Source organism: Pygocentrus nattereri, chromosome 26 (genome assembly GCF_015220715.1).
Source record: "Pygocentrus nattereri isolate fPygNat1 chromosome 26, fPygNat1.pri, whole genome shotgun sequence".
Lineage (NCBI taxonomy): Eukaryota > Metazoa > Chordata > Actinopteri > Characiformes > Serrasalmidae > Pygocentrus > Pygocentrus nattereri.
The window spans coordinates 19,092,614-19,119,020 of record NC_051236.1 but is presented as its reverse complement, the minus strand read 5'-3'; the positions used below and the strand labels follow the sequence as shown (position 1 = coordinate 19,119,020).

Here is a 26,407-nt window from a genome sequence, read left to right as displayed (position 1 = left end):
TACATTTTAAAAAAAAATATTTAATGATTCAAAAAACATTAATCAAACAACACTTTGACTTTCAGCACATAAAGACAAATATCAGGCAAAGTTTTTAAAAAGGAAAAAAGACTTTGCAGTTAATCTACAGTAATAACAATCAGTGTCATATGAATAATAAAACATGGAACATAACCACTGATGCAAGAAAAATTTTTGACATATGTGGTTATCATTGTTGTACAGTGAATTAAAGCACTGTGAACTGGATCATCACATTTATAATTCATAATAACGTTTCATGTCTCACAAACATAGACAAAGTAAAAATAGTTTGTGGATTAGTTTGCCCTCAGACTACAAAATATTCCACATGAAGTGCTGATGGTATCACACTGGGCTTAAATTTACATAAGCTATCTCAAATGAGCTTGTGACAGTGGTGAGACTGCCTTCAGATGGTTGACATTTTCTTTAAAGATCTGTTACGTCTTACTAGATCCAGATTCCAAGTCATCCACTAAGTAAGGGTGCTTCTCTTTAAGACATTCATAGAATTCTCCTTTCACAGCTCTTCCTCCTGACTGGATAACTGTGTATATGATTCTCATTTTATCCTGGGAAGTTTCTCTGGCTTGTACATGAGTGTAGTCTTCATCACTAATCATATTTTTGCTTTTTAGGCAGTCTGCAATCTCCAGTACTGAGGAAACTCTCTGAATGAGCTTTTCTCTGTGTTTATCTATAAACTCAGCCGCTGAAATTCAAACAAAGAATAAAACACAATTCAAACTATAATTAAAGCATTCTTTCAAAAGCATACCAAGGTACACATTTTATAGTCATTCCATTATAACTATAAACCCACAATGCATGCTGTCAATATGTGAGAAAAAAACTGATTAGTTCCTGTCTCACTGTTTAACTGCTGTGCTGGTGGCCAATCATGACTCCAATACAAAGAATTGGCAATAAGCACTTTCTTCCATGTTATAGATTCAGATTCAGATTCAGATTCCTTTATTGATCCCAGGGGAAATTGCAGTTGTTACAGTTGCAGCCATTTATGTAAAAATAAACACTTTACTACTAATAATAAAATACAGAGAAGAGATAGACAGCAAGTGGGAATTAGTACATATAACACTGGGGAGATAAATGGGCTTAAATGTAAAATAACCCAGAGAAAACAACAGTATATTAAGTAAGAACATCATACCAGTGTCCACTCCATACAGGGTTGCCTCTGCGCTGTGACCTGAAGCAATGAAACTGGGTTGATTGCCTACTACGATTTTTTTAGTGGGAACAAAGTTTTGTGTATGAGCACCTTCAAACATATTTCCACACCCATTTTAACCTTAACTGGCAATAAAATAGTAAAAAAAAAAAGAAAAAAGAAATGCAGGGCCAGTGTGAGCTACAGGCACAATAGGCAGTTGCCTAGAGCAGTGGTCACCAATCCTGCTCCTGGAGATCTAACTTCTAGGCAGGTTTCACTTCCAACCCAAATCCAACAAACCTCTTTCAGCTAATCAAGGACTTCTGGAGAGACCAATTAAATTGATCAGGTGGGGTTGATTAAGGATGAAGCTGAGCTCTGCAGGAAGGCAGATCTCCAGGAGCAGCATTGGTGACCACTGGCCTTGGGTTTCCAACAAAAAGAGCAAATGAATAATTTTTTCTTACTGCATATGTTAATTGGGTGTCACTGGTTTTAAAACTAATTACCATCACTGATTTAAGGTGGGCCCCCACTCTCTTAAGGTAAGATGAGATGATGAGTCCAAGGCAAAGCATTTCTACATGGGCCTCTTAGGGCCCAACCCCCTCCAGCCAAGATGCAATAATGTTTAGAAGTCCAAAGGCTAAAATAGAAGACAGGATATTCTGGAGATCCAAATTGGTTGCCAGGATTCAGAATCAACTTGGCAGCACATAATAATAATAATAATAATAATAATAATAACAACAATAACAATGTTACGATGGTTCAGGAGAACAGCACATAAAAAGAGCAGCTGCAAGTGATGCAGGTACGCCAATATTAGTCATTTTACTCTGTACAATTTTCTTTCTCTACAATGTTCCGCATTATCTGCCTCAACTATAGTTTGCTGTAAAAGTGCAGTTCTTCTAATCATCATATTACATCCTTTAACTTAAGCTATAGAGTGTAGAGCAAAAGCAGTAAGAAGGCAAATGAAGGCCTCCAAAGTGCAACCTTCTCTAGGGTCTCCTATGGTCTAAAGCTAATTACATGAGACTATTAGAAACAGCATGAACATGCTCATAGCTCATAGAACATGCCGTGTGCCACTAAAATATAGCTGGATTTTTTTAATTTAACATTTGATGTATTTACACATGAACTCAATGACCAGTCAGATTTCTAGTGGATTTCTTGTGAACTTCATCCACAAAGAGTATTTACGAGATGCCCTGAAAATAAACAATGTTGGTAACATTTTTAAGGTCGTTTCTATCACAGCCCACTACTTGAAATTTCAGTACAGCTAATTTTTAGAGAAAAACTTACTTGTTTCACAAGCTTTTTTAAAGGTAAGAAAGATATCATGTGGCTCCCAAATCTCAGTGCCATCTTCATCCATAAGGCTTACAGTAAGATAGTCAGCATGAAGGAACACCACAAATGTAGGATGATAGTTGGGGCCATAGTCATAGTCAAATCTGCCAACCTAAGAAAACAACATTGCAGAGACGGTGCATGTTAAAATGTGCAAATATCATAAAGCTTTGGAGTTTTGGTGCAGTTACATAGTCTGATGTTTACCTTTGGCTGCGATACATAAGGGTCACAGGACAGTTTGTAGTTTCTACCAGGGGTCAGTTGACATGTGGAGCTTGTCTCAAAATATATGCTGTCTTTGTGCCTTTTTCCTACCTTTAGTGACAGAAAATGGTTAGCCAGGGGGTTCAAGGTAAACACTAGTAATCAAGAAATAAGCAATTTTTCATTATTGCTCATATACACGACAGTAGAATAAACTACTGTAAAATGCTCATTACCTCTTCAACTGGTACGTTCACTGGCAACAAGTGGATGTGCAGTTTTTTCCTGCCAGGCATTTCCTTGTGGAACAGTAGCACTTGGGCATTGATGGGACTGGTTTCAAATATCATGTTTTTTAGAAGGCCAAAAAGAGAGAGGCTTTGGATGCCAATAACCACATGCATGTCTGTCACTCTTACCGATGACATGATCTCTATATTGTCACCAGTGAAATGTGCCACAGACTGCTCAACTGGATTTTTCTCTGGAAAATATTCAGAATAAAATTTACAGTCCATTCACAAACAATACATTAAGCTTTACACTGCCTTAATGAGGCATAAAACTATCAGACTAGTTATCAACTGGGATGTGACAACAAATGTAACGACAGGGTTTCTACAAAGTCTTTCTTCTTGTTTAGCTGATTCAGAAAACCCTGTTTCCATTTAGTTTAATAAATTGTACAAGTAGTATCAGCAAAAAACAGCGTGAGCACTGGCCAAAATATTTACCATGAAGTATCTCGCAGTGTGGGAGGTGCAGATAACTAAGTGAACCTTGAGTGCAGTCAATATCATACAGGGGTCCTGCAGGCTGCATCTGGCCTAAACCATCCAACAGACGAATATCCCAGGAGACTATTTTGTACAGAACCTCCCCTTCCCCCTCCATGTCAAAAACAAGGTTGGTCAATTTACACTGAAACTGACCAGCATAAGGGCACAGAAACCTGCAGAACAGAAGACAGAAGCTCAATGTTTCTGAAGGATGAAAACATGCAAGATTTGAATCATGGTTGTGGTGCATTTTTCTAAGCAACACAATGAATAAAATGGATGTGGCACCTGTACGTCTCACTCTTCTCATCTCCTAAATGGCTCTTAACGATTTCAGGAATGAATACTTCTGCACTTTCCAAGGGCAGCTGAAGTGGAGAACAAAAGATGAAAAATTACACTGGACTAAGCGTTAGTAGCACTGCCAGAGAGCACAAGCTGATTCAATCTGAACTCCCAGCTTCTGCTGCTGGTGCCATTTTCAAGATCCAAGCCATGTAAAATCTACTTAAAATCAGTCTGAGGCAGCAAAGCACATTGCCTATCTGTATGATGGAAATGGCAGGTAAGGTACACTCGATGATAAGATGACAATGTCTTTGTAAACTTTTTAAGGAGGTCCAGAGAGTTTATGAGTTAGGCATAATTTTCTGGACTATTATCATGAGATCACAACTTGATTGTCTTGTGATTTCAAGATAACAAAAGTTAATTTCTCAACATCACTTTATTTCTTTTGTGATCTCAACATTCAACAAAAATTCTCAATATGACTATTTTTTTATGACTAATCTCAAGATTATCAAGTTATCTTGATAAACAGCTTTTGTTATCTTGAGATCACAAGAAAAATAAGTTGTAATCTCAAGAAAACAACTTCTGTTATCTTGAGATCACAGTGGTGTCTCATATTTGCTATTTTATGGACAAGCAGAATCAGCAAGAACTCCCCCTGCTGGATGTAAGCAGCCATGAGCAGAGTTCCTAGGCATTCTTCACAGGGCCTCATCATCAACTACAAATCTATTTGGGCTTTCTTGGACCTGACAGCCCAAACATTTAGTGTTGATACAAAAACAGTTGTAAAACAAGCTATTTAATAATTTAGCGGTTTTAAGGAATTACTAAAAGGGTTTTTTTTATTCTGTATGAAAACATCAACAAAGAGTCAGATCAGTTTGGTGCGAAATGCTCTGCTGTTGAGAAACTTACTGAGTCCGAATTGTTCACAAGGGTGAGGAGAGGAGAGTTTAGTGCACCTGTAAACCACCTCACAGAAAGTTATTGCATAAAATGTCTGAGACATTGCTTTATGATAGTTTTGCAATAAGGTGGAGAGGTACACGCAAGGCGAAACAGTATCCAAAGAAAACATATTTTTTCAGATTTACCACTAATCATTATCAACATCATCAATAATACAATTAATGTAGACAGCAATCACTAATCATTTGGGATAGAAAATAAAATTGCTATACTTGCATTGTAGAAATGATGACCCATGTTCCCATCATTATTTTAAAGAAATTCATTAAAGTCATTAATTTTCTATACAATAAAACATTTCACAGCAAACCACTTTGTTTACATCTCAATTAGTGAATTATGCAGACTTTTTTTAAAAGTCAGTGGAATTCCCCAGAACATGAACTCTACATATATAAATTAACTAAGCAGAATTTGCATAACAGTGTATTCACATGCAGAGCGCATATATGGCAAAGATGTAAAATTTAAAATGCTGGCCTATGCTGCCACCATAAGGCTGGACAATGTCCATTCACCTGCATGAGCAGTGGGTAGGATACTCTGCTTGTTTAGCAAATGTAGTGCTTCTACATCTTATGATCTTTGCTGTCCTTATCATTTTAGGGTACACTAAACATTATTAGATGTAAAGTTCATCAATTGAAAACCAATCCATGTTAATTATACTAATTACATTAACATATGAACTAGTTTCAATATGATACATAAATCATTTAGTCATTAAATCCCAGCTGAAGGTATAAGAATAGTGTCCACTAATCATTAAAACTTCAACTGTTTAACTTTTGTGATGTGGTTCCATTGACATATTTGGCAAACAACGACCATGCGTGAGTTAGATTTTCCTTTATTTAAAGAATAAAGGTAACTCCAGTGCAAAAGGGAGAAAAATAGCATTGGTCATGAAAATAAACCACAGAGACAATTAAAACGAAAGGAAGTTGTTTCAGTAAATTACCAAAATGTAATATTTTTTTCTTAATATGAAATCATTGCTCCCCCTTTAATTGATTGATTGATTTATTTAGTTTTGCTGGCTCCTCTTTCACAAGAAAGAAACTGGTAATGAACTCTTTTTGTCTGACTGACTGTTATGGTCATAACTGATACGTCCAGATGGTTCAGAATTGATATCAGGTTATATATCTATCCATTAACATATTCACTGAATCACTAGCCCTATGATTATGGAGTAACAACTGCTTAAAGGTATGTGCAAAGGTTTGTTAACTAAGCTCTACACTTAAAGCTACAATCAAAGATTAAAGAGATTTACTTTCTATGTGACATTTCAACTATATGTAAGGGAGATCAAGTCAAACAGGAAGGATCTGGAAAGGCTAGTAGGCCAGTAGACATGGTGAATGGGAAACATCCAGGTTTGGACATTCTGGACTGGAGCTAGAGACTCATAATTACAGGAGTATAGAGAGAAGAGGACTGAAGTTATGCATCAGGAAAATTTGAGTCAGGAACAATGCATGTAGACAAATAAGATGAATGAGATATAAGGTCATATAATCAGATATAAGGTCATGACTGGAATCTTAAGCAGCATTCACATTTTAGGCAGTGCAACAAAAATAAAGTGATCAGTGTGATATGAAGGTGCTGGCTACATGTCTCTAACTAACAGGGGACACAATCTTAGATACCTCAAGTCACAGATACAAGTGGTATATGCATGAATTTTCACAATTTAATCTACATCTGATTTACCAAACATGTTTACATGTATTTGCTGGCTACCACCAAAGCCAATAAGATACATAGCTGAGTACAGTCAGGTAAGTTGTAAGTGTCATAAATGCTTTCACTTCTTTTTAAACGGATCATTTGAAATTAGGGAAAACATTTTATATTTACATGGCAAGAGTTTCCAGATCTGGGTCTTGGAGTGTCCCTGCACCGTATATTTCTGTTTCCTTAGCCGTAACCTAACCATTTTAAACTTTTTAAATATTTTAAGGTTCTTAATTAGCTGACGCAGGGGTTAAACTGGGTAGGAAAGATCCGCAAAGATTTTCCGGTACCTTCTTGGTATCTTGGAAGTGGGAAAATTCTACTTCAATCAATTGTCTTCTTCAGAGTGAACAGATCTGCAACTGCCACACACCTGACACAGTTCTCAAAACAGTCTTCCCTCAGGAAAGGGACCCTCAGACAGCCCGCATTTGCTCAATCCAAATGCAATCTCAAATTGGGTGGAAGCAAAAATGTGGATCTGTTCACTTTTCACAAGAGACTTTATAGTCCACTTCATTGGCCCAAAGTACTTAACTGTACTTTTCACACTTTCACTTCCTTCTTTCTTTCTGTATTTCCTTCTTCAAATAATACATTGCTGTGGTGAGACGGAGTGAAAATAATGATAATGTTTGCTGTGAAAAATTAAAGGCCTATCATGATTCAGCTCTGATAGAGGGCATTTCATTCATCGAGTCAGTGACAGTGTACAGAACGGTTTGCAGACGTTTTGTGAATCTACAGCATTAAAATAAAACAAAATGAAGTTAGTGAACTAAACACACCAATAAGGTGAAAATTCATTCTGTCTGAGTTTACTGAGTGTGACACTTAACGATAAATGCTCTGATTTTTCATTTAAAGCATTATGTAACATTTGAGGAGTTGGAGACCTCTCTGGTGGAAATGCGTAACTAAAAGCAACGTGTGGAAGAACATTTCGTAACGCTGGTTGTGCTTCTGACCCCCACAAGCGGATGAATCTGCTCACTGTGAGCTCATTGAAAGAATATGAAGCGAGAAAATTTGAAAAAGATGCAAGCTTACCATATTTTAGTGTGTTTTTTTTCCTGACTCAGTAAGGCTACATCCTTTAAAAATATTTTTTTTAAAACAACCAACCTAGTACTGCTTTAACTCAGATCTTATAAGGTACAGAAATTGTGCTAGCTACCTTGTTATGTATGTAATTTGAAACTGTGCTTTTGTCCAAAACTTCAATATAAAATGGATTTTATTTCTTATATTTTATAAAAAATTTTATATTTGTATTTTATATTTGTATTTCAGACAGGCACGCTGTTGATGACAAGTTTAGGCACCAGGCAGTACCGCTAGACAATAACTGAGAAGGTAGCTAGTTCAGTGGATAGATTTATAGTAACTTTGGTAAAGCAAGGTTATGGATAAAAGGCACTGTAACGCTGAGGGTGTTAAGATGGATACTACCTTTAACATACTCAGGACACCACTTCCCACATTCCAATTTAATCCCTGAGCTGACTATGTCAGGTGTACTGTGAGCAGAGAAAACAAAACAATACAAGTGCAAAGGTACTCCAGGACCAGGTCTGAAAAAACACTGACACAGTGGATCACAGTCCTTCTGTGCTAATGAGCTATCTGGAATCTAGGTTTTTATATTACTGATCAGCTTTTGTATATGTGAATGCAGCTTTCCAGTGTATTAAAAGCATTAGAAAATCAAAGCTTAGGGGCTCAAAGGGATGCTCACGGGATAAACCAGCTCTTGGAAGGAATGATCCAGAGGACCACTTAACCCTTCCAGGATGTTCGGGTCATTAAGAAACTCTTGCAGCGCAGGTATATCAGCATCAGGAGAAAATGCGTCTGGAATGATTCCCAGAAGGGATTCATCTATGGGAACACTCATCAGAGGACCTTCAGGTAAGTCATGTAAACTCTGAGCACACCTCAGTGCACCTGAAAATTCTTCTTGTGGACAACTTAAAGAGCTCTCCAGAACCCCGTTGGGTAAAATAGGGTCACTTGTGCAGTTGTACATGGGTGAATTCTCTGGCCCTTGAAGCATGACGTCTTGATTTAGTTCAGAAGAAAGGTCTTGGACAAAGGGAAAGAGAGAGAGATTTTGATATGAGAACAGAGTATAGAGTATACTTCCTTTTCCTTTTAACAACTGTTATTTGTTCTGTAATAGTTTGGGAATTTAGTACAACAATTGCTGTCAAAATGGGAGGTCTGGACTGCAGGCAAGTCAGTCTAGCACCTGCACCCTTACTATGAAGCCATGCTGTTGTAAAATGCATAGAAATGTAGCCCGGCATTCTCTTGCTGGAGCAAGCAGGCCCAATCACTTTCTGATTTTTGTCTTTTGGCATTTTACCTACTGTTTCAACTTTTTTTGGAACTGGGTTTGCACACACGCACACACACGCACACACAATACTATTCAATACCAGAGTATAGTTTATATATCCAGTGTTAGGACTAAGGTAAACAGGTGTAAATTATGTCTAACAAATCATTCATGCAAAAAAAAAATAAGCCCATAGATGTTACACATAGATGACAAATGGTTAGATCAGAACATTATTTCAAAGGAAGATCAGTAAGCAAATTAACCTAGTCATACACTTTCAAAGTAGGTTGTACATTTTTGAATGAGTTGAAAAACATGTTTGAATTTCAAAATCTACAAGAAAGGATGTACCCATAGTGAGAGAAAGAGCACAAATAATGATTAATAGAAAGAGAAAAATAAAGAAAGTGAGAGAGATGACATGAGGCATACACATACTGTATCCTCAAAAGAACCTGTCATGCTTTCCTTTTCGTGTCAAGTCTTTTTTAAAGTTTTCTCATGTGTTTTAAATCACTTAAGCAAGAGGGACAGCAGCTGCTGAGCACAGAATTGGTTAAGCATAGCAGCATGTGTATGATGGCAAACCAAGTTCACTAGTAAGCACTAGCATCTCTAGCTGACATATCAGCAACATCAAAACCTGAGTTTAAGGTTAGGAATACAGATAAGCTACAGTGTCTGTAAAGCAGGCAGGCAACCCACTAGTGGGATAGCAGTGGTTCCCAAACTTTTTACAGTCCTGTACCCCTACAGATATGAAAGCTTTTATCCCATCCTTAATCCAGAGGCAATTTGGAACTTGTTAGAGAGTGATTCAATACAGACTAGGTACTGTGCACTTCAGTATTCTGTGGCCCCAATCTGTAAGTTTGTGTGGTCTACCACTTCATGGCTAAGTTGTTGTTGCTCATAAACGCTTCTATTTCATAATAATAGCACTTGTTGACAGGGCAGATCTAGCAGCATCCTATGACAGTGCCATGTTTACTACCAGTGTTTGTCTATTGAGACTGCAAGGCTATGTACTTGATTTTATCCACCTGTCAACAATGGGTGTGAAAAGGAATACTTTTCCCTGGAAAACTCACTGAAGGTGCACAATTGAGCCTTACGAACATTACTATTTAAGGGTATGTTTTTTCTGACATTGTACAACAGATATTTTTGTTAAAGTTTACCTTTAAATGAATAGTATTTAATAATTGAACAATAGTATGGACACTTCTGTATTACTGTACTCTAGGTGTGGGTCTTGTCAGAGCAGATGACTGAAAATCTTCTGATTTGTAATCACATATGCTGCAGCATCAATATGAGCACACATGTGAGTGAGAGTCTGGGGCTGCAAAATGAACAGCGAGTAACAACATGTTCACTAGCTCTAACCCCAGACCACATGCATCCCAAGAACAATAGAATTTGTGAACACTTAAAGAAAATGCTGACAGCTAAGCGCTAATGACAGCAGCTAAAAACAAACAAAACCAAAAAAAAAAACAAAATAAAAACCAAATCTGCATAGTTAAACTAACTCAAGTACACCTAACTCAGACCTAACTCTGCTGTGGTTAGTTTCTCCTGAGCATGTTTGCTCAGAAAGGGCCAGAATCAAACACTTTCTACTGTAATACAACTTTTTATGATGAAATTGAATTACTGTACAAGTTTGCCAAGGGCTGGAAGCTGTTTGTGTGGCCTATATTGGGGAAGTACCTGTGTAACTGTGTGGCCGGCTAATTAAATGAATGTTAATGTCATTGACTGACTTTTTTTTTTTAATCGCTACACCCCTATTCCAAAATGAGAGACTGGTGCTCACAGATAGTGGCAGATATTGGAAAGGGAAGAATGAAGAAGGTTGGTAAAAGACGACACTACAGAAAAAAGCCTCTAATCACTTGATAATCACATGCACCCAGATGATACACAAGCACAGCCACTGACATCCAGGAATGTTAAATGTATGTAAATAAATCGGATGATCAAGAGGCAAAAATGCCATGACATGCAGAGAAGCCACCACTAAATGAACATAAAGAACAGTGATCAAAGTACAGTATCATGTTATTAGCCAGTCAATAATGAGCGGGAGAGAGTGTTTTTTTTTTTTTGGCGATTAAGGTGGCTGGGAGGTAACTCACCATTGTGCTGCATGCACAGGTCAGACACTGGCCCCTCAGCCATGTTTGTACACCCGTTCCTGTTGCAACCAAGCACACAGCACCCATTACTACGTGCAACCATCCAATTAGGGCTGTCACCGTTAACAGGCTATCATTATAAATCCATGTATAGTAGACTGAAGATCCTTCACAAGAGCGAACTATTAGCGCTCTGTTGCTTTTGTGTGCATCAATGAAAAAGAAGAAACACACACCAGCAGGATCTTACTCATGCACGTTTGTAATAACAAACTGCATTTCTTTGAAATAAATTCACTGTATATAATATAGAGTGAATCCTATTCTACACAGTGAAGTAAAATCACTGTACATGATATAATTCACTGTAAACTCAATGTACACCACTGCTAGACTGGTGCTAAGAATGTCTATAGAAGCACTAACATCATTAGAACAGAAGTGCTCAGCCAACTTATATGACTTCTACACACAATGATAGTTGTGTCCATGAAAATTTCTCCTATTGATCTTTCTTACAGTAAGAAACACTCATAATCTTATTGTTCACTTCACATCACTGTATTGTTTACCATTTTTTGCAGACCATTCCGATAAATCATTAAAATAATCAGTAGATTACTCATTAGTGATAAAACACGACAGTGACAGCCCTTCACTTAACCACATGGAATGCAACAGTGCCACAGCTACATTACAGTAACCAACAAGAACCATGTTACAGCTAAATTTGAGCATTACAACATAAATGTCTACTTATGATTTTCCTTAACAATTACAAAAATAACCAAGAAAAGTTATTACAGCAACCAATAACAGAGAAGCAGATATCTCCAAGACACCTGTTCTAAAAACGAACAAAAGTGAAATAGCTAATGTCAAAGGTCAAAACCAAAATCTAACAAACTGAAACAAACTGAAAGCTGACAGCTACGGAGATCACATTTTTATTTTTGTGAAATTGTTGCCTTTTTGATGGTCTCGGATTAAATAACACCCATGCCCGAGGTCAAGCAAGTCAACTTTTACACATTCTGAAGGACATATCGAGCAAATATTTTAACATTTAAAATCCAGCACCATGGTACCAGCTAATGAGAAAAATCCAATCTGTGTTTGGCATCATGTGACATCATGAAGTCATTAGGAATCTGTCCACGTTTCCGACTGCAATTTCATGCAATCCATCTTGGCTACTGCTATATAAGACATTTAAGACTTTGTAAATGAGGAATTACCATGGACAAGACTACAAACTAGACATGCTGTGACTTTATTTACACACTTTTAACTTTTTAAATCTATATTTAAAATCAACCATATTTATAATATTTTTCAACCATATTTATATAATTCACATTTATATAGAATTCAATTACTTTTTTTTAACTTTGTTAGTTTATGCCCTTTGTCATATCAAGTATGATTAATCACGTACAATTTAAAAAGAAATCTTATTTTCCAATCTCATTCGTCTTTCAGCGTTCATAGTAATAATACAGAAAAATTAATAGTAATAATACACATAAATTAAGCAATATATGTTAAGGTGCCAATCAGCACTACTGTACAGTTAAGCAAATACATGTGACTTTCTAGACAGATTTATTTTGGCACACTTAACCATTTTATAAGTTAGTTAAGTATTTGCTTGTGATTAAATTTGATTTACCTACCTAATTATCTGGCTACCAGCTACTTAAATATTCTGCAATTAAATGTTTATGATTTAATATTTATCCAATATGCAGGCTGCTTTTATTTCAGTTTTGAAGGTAGTATTTTTTAAGAAAAATATGGCACCCCCTCCTGTACCATTTTCACCTGTAAATATGTAACGGTACAGAAAGAATGTATTATGATTTTATATTGACTGTGTCTAATTTGCATCAATTTAAAAGAAAAAAGAAAAAAACTACATGTGAAAAGGAAGAGAGATACTGGATACAACGCCAGCGATTCCTTTCCAAAGGACATCTGGTTCAATCAGACTATGTAAAGTTGACAGCCTGAACGGTGTGGCTCTATAAAAAACTGAAGGACCATGCTGAATGGTCTACAGATGCACAATCGGGGTATAAATTCAACATTCTTTTGTCAGTTTCCAAACCAGGAAAAACATCCTTTCAGTTTGCTCAAGATTATGAACTTAAGCAAATGATCAGTTTAGTTCAGATCAGTTCTGATACGTGACGGGAGGTTGACCGTTTACAATCATAAAGAGGCAATACCACTGCTGTATGCTACACCTCATCAAGATGCATGAATGTGAGTCTCAAAGCACACACTGTACATACAAACATACACAAACAGGGACTCTGCATTAAAAGAATGGTCACTGCATCACTCAAACAATACAGGAGAGCAAATACTTACTCTTTTGAAACGAAGACCAGCTTGGTTTTAATGTATTTAAAGTATGGACTCTCCACTGGAACAAAAATTCACAAAGATTATCAGCAACACTGTAACTAAAAGATCACTGTGCACCTTGCATAAACATCCAGAATGCCCAATATCTGAAAAGTGGTGATACAATGACATGGCAAATAACTGTACTGTATAAACAGATATGTACAGTATATTATCATTTAATAACATCTTGTTGTTCCCTAAAAACTTTAAACACTGAATAAAACACTTTCAAATACCTTCTGCTCTCTATCTTGTAGAGCCAATTTTCCACATATGGATTAAGCCTAGTCTTGGACTATAGATGATTCACCATTTACAATGCAATGCCGCCCAAGATTAACCATAATCTGTCAGACATATAGCCCTTAGCATTTCAGTCTGCTCTGTGCAAGTCATTCTTAAATAAAATAACAGTAACTATTAATATGTGATTTCAAACTTTTGAACAGTAGTGTATGCTAACAACAACTTTAATCATACTATAAAAAACTGAGGAGCAACTAAAATACTACTCTAAAATAACTCATCGTAGATATATCACAGCAAATAACATACATTTCTAAATGTAATATGAGCCTGTAAGTCTCTTCAGCAGTTGCTCGCTCTTCACATGTTGACAGCACTGTTCGCCTGGTTACACAGGCACATGTACATTCCCACTCACAAACATTCACACTCCTTCATACACACACTCACCTCCAGTCTTCTCATTGTAGTATTTTCCAAATGCCTGGTCTTTGGGGGTATTTGGATAGAGGAACTGAAGTGGGTATACTGGAGCATTGTCTGCTTCCATGATCTGAAAGTTACGCAGGATTTCTGCAAGGGGGATCTGCTTCAGGTCCGTGCTGGTGAACGGCTGCACTGCCCGCACATTGGGTTCACCTTATGTTCAGATCAAAGAGAGGCCTTTAGCTCAGTACATAGTATTACTGGAATTACATCTTGGTTCAGAAAGGCCTGAAATTAAGATTATAAAAGTACAAAATCTGATTTGTGCCACTTGTTCCAAGTCTGTAACGTGAACATAATCCAACCCTCATTGGCCACAATAGGTCAGTGTCAGTACAGCGCTGAGACTGATCCACCACCTAAATAATACCTGCTCAGTGGTGGTTCTGTGGGGTCATGACCATTGTTGATAAGGATAAAGAAAAGATTTATTTAAAAAAAAAAATACGCAGAAACATATGTAGGGTGCTACAGTGCGACTAAAATATTTGCATTTGCCCCTTCCTTTTTAAAAAAATATTTCAAAGATTTCTGATGTAGTCGAGAACAGATTTTGACCCAGTCTACAACTTCACTGTGTGTCTTTATAACACTGAATACAAATATTCAGTGATTTGTTCATAGATTTGATGCATGCTGCTGGCATTGAATGCAATTACTTTGACAGTTGTGAGCTATTTAATTAAATTAGGCTATTGGCTCAGCTAACTAGTATGTCTATCATGTATTATGATTTTGTGAAGACCTACTGGTTTATTGTCTTGTGCCTTTGCTGTGTGAATGTAAATCTCAGGGGTTGAAAAGATGATTTTACTGTGTACTATGCAGTGACATTAAAGAAACAGCCAATACCGGGCTCATTTATGCGTTTGCAGTTACTACCCAATACAGCCCAGGTAAATTAAAGTCAAGTGGGTTGATGTCGCGGAGGTATTTAAACAGGCTAAACAAAACAGCCAGCAGCTAATTGTCCCTCATACAACAGTAAAATCTCTTGAATTGAGCACTTCATTTGATTGCACTCAAAGGTAAAAGTAGAGGAATACACACTTTGCATAGTCTGTAGGCATGCTGTACAAATTGCAGTTAGGGCTGTTTGAAAATATAATGCAGTTGAAAGCTGCTTAGACACAACTAGTGATCAGTGAGTTTTCATTGAATCAGATCAGCTAGGCCTGCTGACCAATAAAAACAGCTCCAAAACAGCTCTTCATTCAGTAGTACTGACAAGCTTCTTCAATTGAAAGTTAGCTATGTTATCTCTCATTTAACTGTCAACAAGTCTTAGTTTAGATTCCATTTAACAAAAAATGGAATTATAGTATAGAACACTTTTAACAAATATAAAAGTATCAGGATGTTACAGTAAGAAATATCTTGCAAGCAAACAGGCTTGCAGGCCAAACTAATTAAAAACTGCTGCTAAAAAGACTTAGTTTGGGGTAATTAGGTAAAGAAATACTAAACAACTATTATTTCCTAATGTTGTTTGGGGAATCCTTAAGGGCAGACAATGTAGGAAAATCGTCTAATTGGGGCAGTCATGGGCTGGAGGTTAGGGAGCTGGCCCTGTGACCAGAAGGTTTCCGGTTCAATCCCCAGGGCCGACAGTCCATGACTGAGGTGTCCTTGAGCAAGACACCTAACCCCCAACTGCTCCCCGGGCGCCGTGGATAGGGCTGCCCACCGCTCCAGGTAAGTGTGCTCACTGCCCCCTAGTGTGTGTGTATTCACTAGTGTGTATGTGGTGTTTCACTTCACGGATGGGTTAAATGCGGAGGTGGAATTTCCCTGGTTGTGGGATCAACAAAATATCACTTAACTTAACTTAATTAAACATTCTCTCTAACTGACACAATGAATAAAGAAAAAAAGGAATAAACAATTGGTAAGTGGAGCTGATAAAATGGACATTGAGTGAGATGCAAGGTACATGTACATAATTAAGTGGCCAGTGAGTGTACGTATGCGTGTGTGAGAGTGTGTGTGTTTACCACTGTTAGAGTACTCCACCCAGCTGAATGTGATGCCACCATCTCTGCAGCTCTCACTGAAACGCAGGAGAAAAGTCCCACTCTGTTTCTTCTTCAACAAGACCTTCTCCTTTCCCTTACTTACAAAACCCATGATAGACCTACACACATGCACAAACACACATACACACAAAAACACAAATTAAAATTCACAGATAATAACACAATTTGGTGAATATCGTTGCTGTCCAAAAAAACAAAAACACAAGCATCACCAAAAAGGTTGGAAGGAGGAGAGCATATGAACAACACACACACACACACACACACACACACACACACACACACACACACACACACACACACTCTCATATACTTACCCATCCTGCCACAAATCTGCAAGGTACATTTTGACCAAGTTTAGAATTCCATCCAGCCATACCCAGAGGGTGAAATTTGTGCCACTGAAGTTCTCCTACAAACAACATGGCAAACACAAATATGTACAGGAGTTAAATCAGTGATGTCTACAGAACAAATAGTTTTTAAATGACAGGTTCCACTAATGGCTTGTTTAATAAACACACACACACACATTTTGAGTATGTTGAGCCCACAAACATCATTTACAAGTAAAAACAAAGTGCTGATGCCAGCAATTTTAGTAATCTCAGTAACTTTAGTAGTAGAGTGTCTTTCCCAGACAATGGTCACGGGAGAACTACAGATTAACCAACAAACAACAATAGGAAAATGGAAATCTACAATCCTCAAACCAAGACAGAATGAACAGCATGAGAATGTGAGGCTGCTGTTACTCTCATTTGTTGTCAACGATGAAAACTGGATAATAAGGTAAATGCAGTTTTGTGCACACCTGGCATTTTTAGGTCCATGTCGAATTATTGAAAGTAACATATACATTCTGATAAAGCTTATTTAGTCCCTTTTAGTGGTGTAAAAAAATGCTCTACTTTTAAACACAAAAAAAATGATTCGCCCAAATAAATCCAATGTGAATAATCATGAATAACTGCAACACAAACAAATGCGATTAAATATGACTAATTATTTCGACACACATTTGACCAAACATATTTACAGTATCCATAATGATGTGTCCTAGAGCATTATACTTTATTTGCTCTTACCTTACTGAACTTGGTCCAAGATATTTTACAATTGTCATAATTCTGTTGTATACCTAACATGACAAAAGAGAGATGGCATTAATAAACTGGTGATGCTCTCAGAAAAATCTTCTGCTATCAGAAAAAAAGTGATCTGAAAGCTATGTGATGATAAAAGTTATTGCTTTGAGAAGCTGTGAAACAGGTAGTGTTATTTGTGTTGCTAACTGAATAAGGGACTTGCTAGTCGCATGAAACAGACAGTTAGGGCCTTTCTTCATCATAAGCATCTAGACACTGCTCAAATGAACACTTACAAACCTAATATAGTATAGTGTAATTATTTTGGTATATTGGTCAATTACAATACTCATTATAAAGTAATTACATGAGACAGTCACACATACCATAGGTTGTTATTTTCAGGAGACTTTGGGCTACAATGGTACTACTGGACATGTCAAAAAGGACATAATTTTGGTATCTTAGTCAATTTGGCCAATTTTTGATCAAATGTACTTGCTGCCTCCTAATTTTTGTACATTTTGTGCTTATATAGACATTGAAATGTGTGAACTGAACTGTGATCTATGTATGGTATCGCTGTGTTAACACTTTGTTGTGATATTTTTTTTTTAGCTGGATTACTTATTGATGCTCTGTCACACCTTGATGAAGGTCAGAATAAGTCATGCAAACAGCAACCAAAATACAGGCTTTAGGCTGTAAGAGTTAAGAAATGTGAAACTGAACATGGAAATGGGATTACCAAAGAGTTTCTGAGCGAGAGTCTCCAGCTGGTCTTGTTCCAGACCACGTTTACCACACGACAGAAACTGCCAATTCAGCATCTGCCCAAGCTGACTCCAGGATGCTACAGGAGAGCTTGCGAAGAACATCAGGTTCTAATAATGCACACAGAGTAACAGTGGTATTAGTGACAAACTGTATCATTAAAGGGTATGTGAACAGGGCATGTGTATGTACTAGTTTGTGTGTTAGAACGTATGTGCCTGACCTTGGGGTCAGTGCAGAGTGTGTTGAACCAAAGGACAGATGCCCATGCACTTTGCTGCTGGCTGGAATTAGAGATCACAATTACAGGGAGAGAGGAGGCCTGAGAGAGAGAGAGAGAGAGAGAGAGAGAGAGAGAGAGAGAGAGAGAGAGAGAGAGAGAGAGAGAGAGAGAGAGAGAGAGAGAGAGAGAGAGAGAGAGAGAGAGAGAGACAGACAGACAGACAGACAGACAGACAGACAGACAGACAGAGACAGAGAGTGAAACTGTAAGTACAATTTTTTTGACTACATAACAATTACCTATATAGAAAGCTAAAACCTACTGCAAAATACACAAAGGGTATAATCTCACCTCCAGAGTGACAGAGAGGCCATGCAGGTCAAACTGTGTGTCACAGTGTAAAGTGTGGAGTTCCTCAGTCACACTCAAAGACAGCTGCATACATGGACACATATAAAAGCTTATATAAACTCTTCATTAACAGGACATTAATAAACATATACACTCATTATAATATTTTAATATAAACATAAAATTAACTTATAATGATCTGCCTCCACTTGTTTATTACAGTTTCTGCTATGCTTTTAATATGAACTCTACTTTATAATGTAAAATAGGCTCTACACAAATCCTCAATTCCCAAAAAACTGGGACAGTATGTAAAATACTAAATTAAAAAGCAGTGATTTGAAAATTCTTATCGACTTGTATTTAAATTAAAACAGAACAATGACAATATATTTAACCAACATCATTGTTTTGTAAATACAAGCTCATTCTGAAACTGACAGAATAGAGGTTGTTTACATACAGAAGTCTTAAAGGGATAAAGAGAGGTTAGAAATGGTCATGCAAAAATTACATTTACCTGTTTTTGGTGCCTAAAACCATGTAAATGATAAGATGATGAAAATAATATCTAGGAAGTTTTCTTTTAGTAAATGAAGAATATGGGCTCTTTGATCATAACTGCTACCATTAGTCGTAACTGACATGTGTAATAGTAAAACTCACATCACTGATCCCCTTTCCTCCTGCTCCAGCCTTCTGCTCTTTCAGAGTCTGATTGGATAAACACATACATTTATTTTTTAAACTTTAAAGAAAGAGCTGATTGTAAGCTATCAAGTTGTCTCGGTAATGCACAAACAATAGATCAATTCCAACAATTAAAAAAACACTAATAATAACAATTAAATAAATAAATAATTAAATAAATCAACACTTACCAAATGTCTGAAGTCTGCCACCATACCACCATGCAGGCTCTCAGCCATGTTCAGGGCCTTAGTAGACGTTCCCAGAACATTGAACTTGCGATACCTTCAACACATGCACAAACACAAAGACACGCACAGAGAACTCAGCAAAGATGTAATGAACACTGTGTCTGTGCTTATGCATCTGTGAAAACATTCAAGTTTTAACACATACCCTTTCACTTTTGGAGGATCCCTGAAATACAGAGAGTAAAACAACACAGTCAGTTAAACCAGTTAAGAATTTCGCAACAGGACCAGCCATTTCAGGGCAGTTTTCAGTTTCCTCAAAATGTAATTTCCCAAAGAGTGAAATGCTCTTACTTGTCAATTGACACAGTCACTTTCATAGAATGGTTGAGTTCAGGCACCTTAAACAGCAATCTGTAAACACATACACCATTATACCAGCAACGAGGCCACTAAACAAACACTAAGACTAACACTAAGACTAGCACTAAGACTAAGCATGGATCCTATCACAAATCACATTTTAGTCTCCATTTTAGCTACATAAATACAGTAAACAAATTTGTCTGGTTTACAGAGGCATTGTTTCAACTTTTATAACTGTGTTATAGAAGTCATTATGAACATCCATCTGAGGAGTGCTGGCAGATGATTGAGGGTGCACCACACACTTTTCATGGTTTAATTTTAAAAGCTGTGTAAAACATGATGCTCTCACCTGGTTTTGAGTGAGAACTGAACATTTGTACGTAGTACTAGAGGGCCTCGACCCTGGGGCATAGACGGCTGCGTTTCCACAATGAAAGCGCTGGAGCAAACAGAAACCCATATGCAGACACTCAGTATTTAATACACATCATAAGACAGGAATAAAGTACCCTGGGTTGGTGTGTAAGAACACTGAACCTGCCTCACACCCAGGATAGCAATATATTCTTATAGATATGTCTCTTATTTTCAAAGCACCAAAGCAAAGTATTCATTATGACAAACTAATGCCATTTGAACATCAAAACATCCTTCCTGCATCTCGCTGCTGTCGGAAGAAAACCTTGTATCTCCATTTTTGTCATTTTTTAGTTTATGACATAGTTTGAAAATATCTGTTGTCCTTTACATGGTAAATGTCATGTTGGTACAATGGACCAAAAGAAACAGCCCAAAATGACTCGGAAAGATGTCTGGTTCCATTGATTTACATTAAAAGTAAGGTATGTTTTTTCCCTCTCCTGTAAATTTACCATTTTGGAAATACGAGGTTTTCATGTGACAACAGCGATCTGTAAAATGAGTGTACATGCAGCTAGGTAATTAAGGCAATGGTCCTAAAAATCTGGCTAAAAATCAAATTAACATAAAATTTTACCCTTAACTTAGTCAATTAATGCATTTGTAACCTTCTACAAATAAATACACCCATGCAAAAACACTGTCATCTATTAAAAGAGACAAAAATATGCAGCATAACAAAAAAAAAGTAGTAGCAGCTGTGTTAAAGCTGGAATTTTTATTCATTTTGAAAGATAACAGTACATCACACTATGTCAGGAACTAAACAGGTAAATCTATTTGAGATTATAGGTTAAGAGAAGTATGTTATTATCAGGCATGCAGTTTATGCACTGCATGCATATATAATGTGTGGCTATAATTTTCCATTACTTGTTAGCTGTATCAGTGCAAACCTAAAGAAGCTAACTGTGGACACTAAACCTTAGCAGAATGACAGGACTTAGGGCAAGTTACTCTAAGTAAGTGTGTTTGTGTATATGTATACCTCTTCAGTAGGGCGGTTAACAGAGCATCCACTCGCACATGCAGGCTGGGTTTTTGATCTTTGATGGGATCTGCCTCATAAGTCATCTTATCATGCAGCTCTTGCAGCTTTTCCAGAAACTTGCGCAGTTGAAACATCCCTTCTCCCACCTGTGTGAACCTGACCAGATTAAACAGGATCAATACAAAGATTGCACAGCTGACAAACAGGTCAACTCACGGTTTAATATCAACCAATATCTGAAATGCTTATGGAGATTTCGCTGATGTCCTAGAAAGACATGAGCCATTTTGCTGCTATGATATTTAAGCTGGTCTGTGGTGTTTGAGTTGTACCATTTCTCCAGGGGTTCTAGATTTATGTCTTCAGGAGCACCAATACATGAGACTTGCTGCCTGCGTTTCCAATCTTCAAGCTCCTCTATAAGCGAAGCCAGGATTGATGCAGCAGAATCCAACAGAGATGACAACTCTGTGAGAAAAGTCTAAAACATGGAGGACAATATTAAAGGAGAGTGGTGAAAATCTAAATACTCAACAAATAGCCTATATTGATTATTTACAAATATATACACATACCGTTCTGGAGATATTCAGCATGTTGAGCATCACTTGCAGTCCTTTTATCTGCTCTTTTTTTTCTGCTTCATCTGTTGTACCTACAAAAACATGATCATGGTCAAAGGTCTAGCAAACACCCACGCCTTACTTAAAGCTGCAGTGAACAGTCACTTTGCCGCTGATTTATCCATTTTGCATTTTCATTTTAATTTTGTCAGATTTGCAGCCGATCGCAATGAAAAAAAAATAAGAAAGTAAACTTTGCATTTTGATTTTAGTTTTGACACATATTCTGCGTTTCATGAAGAAAAGCCAAAGTGAAGTTTGTGTTTTCTTTTGTCCGTTAGATTTTTCATTTTAGATTTGGCCGTGAAAAACCAGAATAACGATTAAAATGAAATGACAAATCTGCTTTTTCAATTTATTTTTATTTTTGTCACAAACGGCTCGTGCTCATGTGAAAAATGAAATTGCAAATGAAGGCATTTCATTTCATTTTCAATTTTGGCAGGATATTTGCGCAGATGTTTGGAAAAAGAAATGGCAAAAAGAGGTTTGCATTTACATTTTATTGTTTTCATTTTCATTTTCTTTTTGGCAGGATTTGCCTTCCATAATTGTTAGCAAGGTACTTCAAATGGGTTATATTAACCTGCCTACCATAAGCATAAATATAGATGGAGATCTCACCATCCATTCTGTGTGTCTGGTATTTGAAGTCAAATTCATCTTGTTGCTCCTCCAGGCATCGTAATGAATGCTCCATCATCTGCCAATCAAAAAAAAAAAAAAAAGATCAATAAATGAATCAATAATGCTATTAGTCCATCAACAATATGCTTAAGTATACACATTGACACACCTGAATTTTGTTCTTAAACTCTCTGACATTCTTCTCTATGTGTCTCTGACTCTCTGACTCCATAGAATTCTGCTGGACCTGCAACATCTGCACCTGATGGATGACAGACAGACAGATGGAAAAAGAATGGATAAAATGTGTACATGTCCAGGGAGTCTTAAAGAGAGATAATAAGTGTGTTAATAATAGAGGGGGGTAATATATCTAATTACTGACTTTTTGTGCTAGCTCTGCAGCCTGTAGAATCTCTCTCTCACTGGTCAGGAACCAGTTGATGATTTCAGCCAATGTACATGGATCTTCTTGGTACCTCTACAGCAAACAAAAAAAAACAAACAAGAGCACCACCAGCCAGTGAAAACAGCAATAATCAATAGTATTAGACAAATGACCTCACCAAAGAAGAGGTTACATTATACCTGAAAGTTCTGTTTGAAGCGTCTGAAGTTGCGCTGCATGAGAAAGGACCTTTCCTGGACGAAACGGCTATACTGATTGTCTAGATTCTCCAGCAAAACCTGAAACAGGACCACTGCCCTGGATGTGTCCCGTGATGCACCTTCCCTAATAAACAAACACAGACGCCCACAGCGTTATGTTCTCTACTCACCAAGTTATTTAAGTCATCAAGCACTTTAAGCGATCACAAAAGTCGCATTATTAGATCACTATACTTCCTTTAACCTGAATACATTTACATTAATTACATTCCATAAATGCCCTTCGTTATGTTTCCAAAAGTATATAGACACATGCTCATGCAACGTATCTTCTGATTAGTAACAAGGCTATATGCTCCTAAACTGCAGTAAAAGCATCTGCTCTTCTGGGAATGCTTGACACTAGATGTTGGAACATTGCTGTACTATAAGGATTCCATGGAATTGAGCCATAAGAGCACTAATGAGGTCAGGTACTGATGTTGATGGTCAGTTCTGAACCAGAAATGCCACTCCATCTCATTCCAACGGTACTGGATGAAGCACAATCACTCTAACGCGTTGTATTGTTAATGGTGACATCAAGCTCACATGCGGCTGCTCCAGAGCGACCTATTCTATTGTCAGAGCCTTTCTGTGGAAATTATACAAGCTGTGAGTGAGCGCCTGAAAGCCAAACTGGGTGCACCTTAAGTAGCTGAATTCACTTATTAGAAGTGTTGTCTGAATACGTCACTGTCTGGACACATCACTGTTAGCCTTCCTTACTTGCTTAACACTGAAGATTGTGTTACTCACCAGTCTTGGTCCTCTATCCACTGAGCCAGATAGTCTCTCACCGCCATTGGCAGCTCTTCTTTGCAATACAACTCATCCACCCTCTGCAAACATACCGAGTCGAGCTGCTTCAAGCGCTCCCACTGCGACATCCTGCACAAATAACCAAAATAATAATGATGATACATACATACAGTGTCGTCCATGGCACTCAGGCCGTGTCAGCAGCCTAGACAGCACAGCTATTAACAACTAGGTAACGTAGACAACTTAACCTAGGAAAAACTGAATCAACGTACTCCAACACGGGGTTTCCACTGTTTTCATGACAAGTTACATACATAAAAAATATATGAATAACTTTCTTCCGAACCACGTAACGCAAGTTAATTTAAAACGGATCTGCAGCATTCAACCTGCTAATCTTCATCAAATATAAAAGTAGGTTAGCCAGCTATATTGCCGAGGTGCTGTAGCTCATGTTCAGGTAGGAGCTTCTTCTTTTACACGACTTTGAAATTCACTTGACCTACCTGAGACCTGAGACAGCGAAGAACGTTAGCTGGCAGCTCGAACAAATCTTAACTGACCAAAGCACCTGCAGACACTGCACGGACACTACATTCCGCTCGTGTGAACTATCAAAACCCAAATCACGCTAATCAAGGTCGACCATCATATTGTCGTTTATACAAGGAAGACAAACAGTTCTCAGTCCTCGGTCTGCGCTCGCATCCTAACGCTCTCCTCTCCGCATGCGAAGAAACTGATAGCAGATTGGTTAGGCTACGTCACAGGCGCGTTCCTTCCCTCCTCTGATTGGCTCTTCATTTCTACGTTCCCGCCTCCATCTGAAAAGCGCTACACGCGGGCGATTTATTTAATATAATTTCAATGTATTATTAATGATGCTTATTAAAACATATTCTTCATTCGATATAGTTTTGCACCATTTCTGGCCTCACCCAAACCTCGAAAGGTGGTTTTGCGAGAAAGACAGACTGGGCAAAGATCATAGCGATTGGTTGAAAAGGCCTGTCAATCAAACTGTGGAGGGGCGGGAGCAGCAGCCGCAGGAGCGAAACTTAAGCAGAGCGAGCAGATTTTCCAAGAAATGACGAAACGAAAGTTAAGCTCGGAGAGGGAGCAGCGCGGAAATTCGAAATACATGAAACCACGGGCGTAGTGATTGCCTGGCTTTGCTCAGCTTCATGTCATGAAGTAATTTGTCGACGGTTTCCACTTTTTAGTGTACTGTAATCGCGCGTTTTGCTTTAACCTAAATTTACATTTACAGCATTTAGCAGACGCTCTCATCCAGAGCGTCAGTTGTGTCGTTGGTAAAACAATTCATCCCACATAGTACTCAACTATTTTAATTAAAGAAATGTTTTAGTGATTTTGTACATTCACATGGCATTTTGAGTTGAATTGTCTATTCGTTAGTGTACTCTTGCCATTGGCGGCTTTGAAACCGCCACATTAAAAAAAAATGAAACCGTGCTTTTGATTTTAACCCTTGTGTGGGGCTCATGTTTTTGTTACACAGTGTGGTGGACCCACCGCATTTTTGGTGTTTTAAATCAGTACAGCTATAGCAATTTATGTAAGAATGCCATATGTGTAAAATATCACAATTGGCCAGTGTAGGGTTTTCCTTTTGCAGCTGTAGCCAGTCAGCAGCCTGACTATGTTGTACATCTCCACATACACACACACACACACACACAAACTGTATGCGGTGTAAGGGGACAACAGAATGAAGGGACACAGCACCTCCACACCTTTATTCCCCACGGGTTCACCCCAACGCCACATGTAATATAAATGTAGGGGGGTGAACAGCGTGAAGTCATTTAAAATGTCTTAATTTATATGTTCTTCACAGAAAATGAGCAAAGGCCAAGTAATCTAAGGTTGAAATAATATTAAATCACATTGTTTTTTGTTTTGGTGAACATAAAAAAATGATCATTTCTCTCTTTACTTCAACTTAACTGAATAAAAGTGAGCTGTATTCAAATAAAATACAGTAACATGCTAGTGCACTGCACAAACTTGCAGGGCAAAACTTACTTCTTTTCCATTGGCTCCCCCACCTATTTGGACACTGGGTGTTTCTTTGTTTTATCTACCATCAATGTTTTCATTCCACACAGCCTACCTTCCATGAGTGTTTTCAAATTGTGTGTTTATCTGTGCTAAGAGGACACTATTGGAACCAGGGTCGGGCTAAAAGTTCATCCGTCAGTATTTGACAGCACAGTTAAAATGTTCAGAAATAGTAATGGAATTAGTCAGAATGCACAATGAAATTAATGCAAGCTAAAAAAGTTCAATTAACTTAATAGAACTGGGTTGCAGAAAAACGTTTACACACAAAAAAAGTCAGTTACTCCACCATGTTGTGTTCAGTAAATTATAGGCACAGTATGTGAT

General features: G+C 37.6%; 1 protein-coding gene across 3 annotated transcripts; it reads right to left on the bottom strand.

The window, feature by feature from the left end:
- Nucleotides 1-24,726, bottom strand: stat2 (signal transducer and activator of transcription 2). Of its 3 annotated transcripts, none has more exons than XM_017720307.2 (31): nucleotides 24,502-24,726; nucleotides 23,990-24,121; nucleotides 23,171-23,315; nucleotides 22,968-23,063; nucleotides 22,752-22,844; nucleotides 22,580-22,658; nucleotides 21,908-21,987; nucleotides 21,665-21,813; nucleotides 21,330-21,488; nucleotides 20,271-20,360; nucleotides 19,907-19,966; nucleotides 19,758-19,778; nucleotides 19,553-19,646; nucleotides 19,338-19,385; nucleotides 18,672-18,755; nucleotides 18,321-18,419; nucleotides 18,072-18,207; nucleotides 17,324-17,376; nucleotides 16,553-16,647; nucleotides 16,194-16,333; nucleotides 14,164-14,352; nucleotides 13,429-13,483; nucleotides 11,053-11,111; nucleotides 8,303-8,649; nucleotides 3,841-3,920; nucleotides 3,508-3,725; nucleotides 3,010-3,257; nucleotides 2,774-2,884; nucleotides 2,519-2,678; nucleotides 1,199-1,237; nucleotides 1-736 (listed from the first exon to the last, which is right to left on the bottom strand). In XM_017720307.2, the coding sequence occupies exons 2-31, from the start codon at nucleotides 24,118-24,120 to the stop codon at nucleotides 465-467; spliced, it is 3,630 nt and encodes a 1,209-aa protein (XP_017575796.1). In that variant the 5' UTR covers nucleotide 24,121; nucleotides 24,502-24,726; the 3' UTR covers nucleotides 1-464. The 3 variants fall into 3 exon arrangements, 2 of the variants coding, with proteins under 2 accessions (XP_017575796.1, XP_017575812.1); XR_001858901.2 differs by having other exon boundaries at nucleotides 630-736; nucleotides 1,199-2,421; XM_017720323.2 differs by lacking the exon at nucleotides 1-736 and having other exon boundaries at nucleotides 1,094-2,421.
- Nucleotides 24,727-26,407: the final 1,681 nt, after the last annotated feature.

Coding starts and splice junctions, on each gene's coding strand:
- stat2 (XM_017720307.2), bottom strand. CDS start 24,120: ATGTCGCAGTGGGAGCGCTTGAAGCAGCTCGACTCGGTATGTTTGCAG. Junction 22,845..22,967: donor CTGCAGAGCTAGCACAAAAA/GTCAGTAATTAG, acceptor GTCATCCATCAG/GTGCAGATGTTGCAGGTCCA. Junction 22,659..22,751: donor AGTTTAAGAACAAAATTCAG/GTGTGTCAATGT, acceptor TTTGATTGGCAG/ATGATGGAGCATTCATTACG.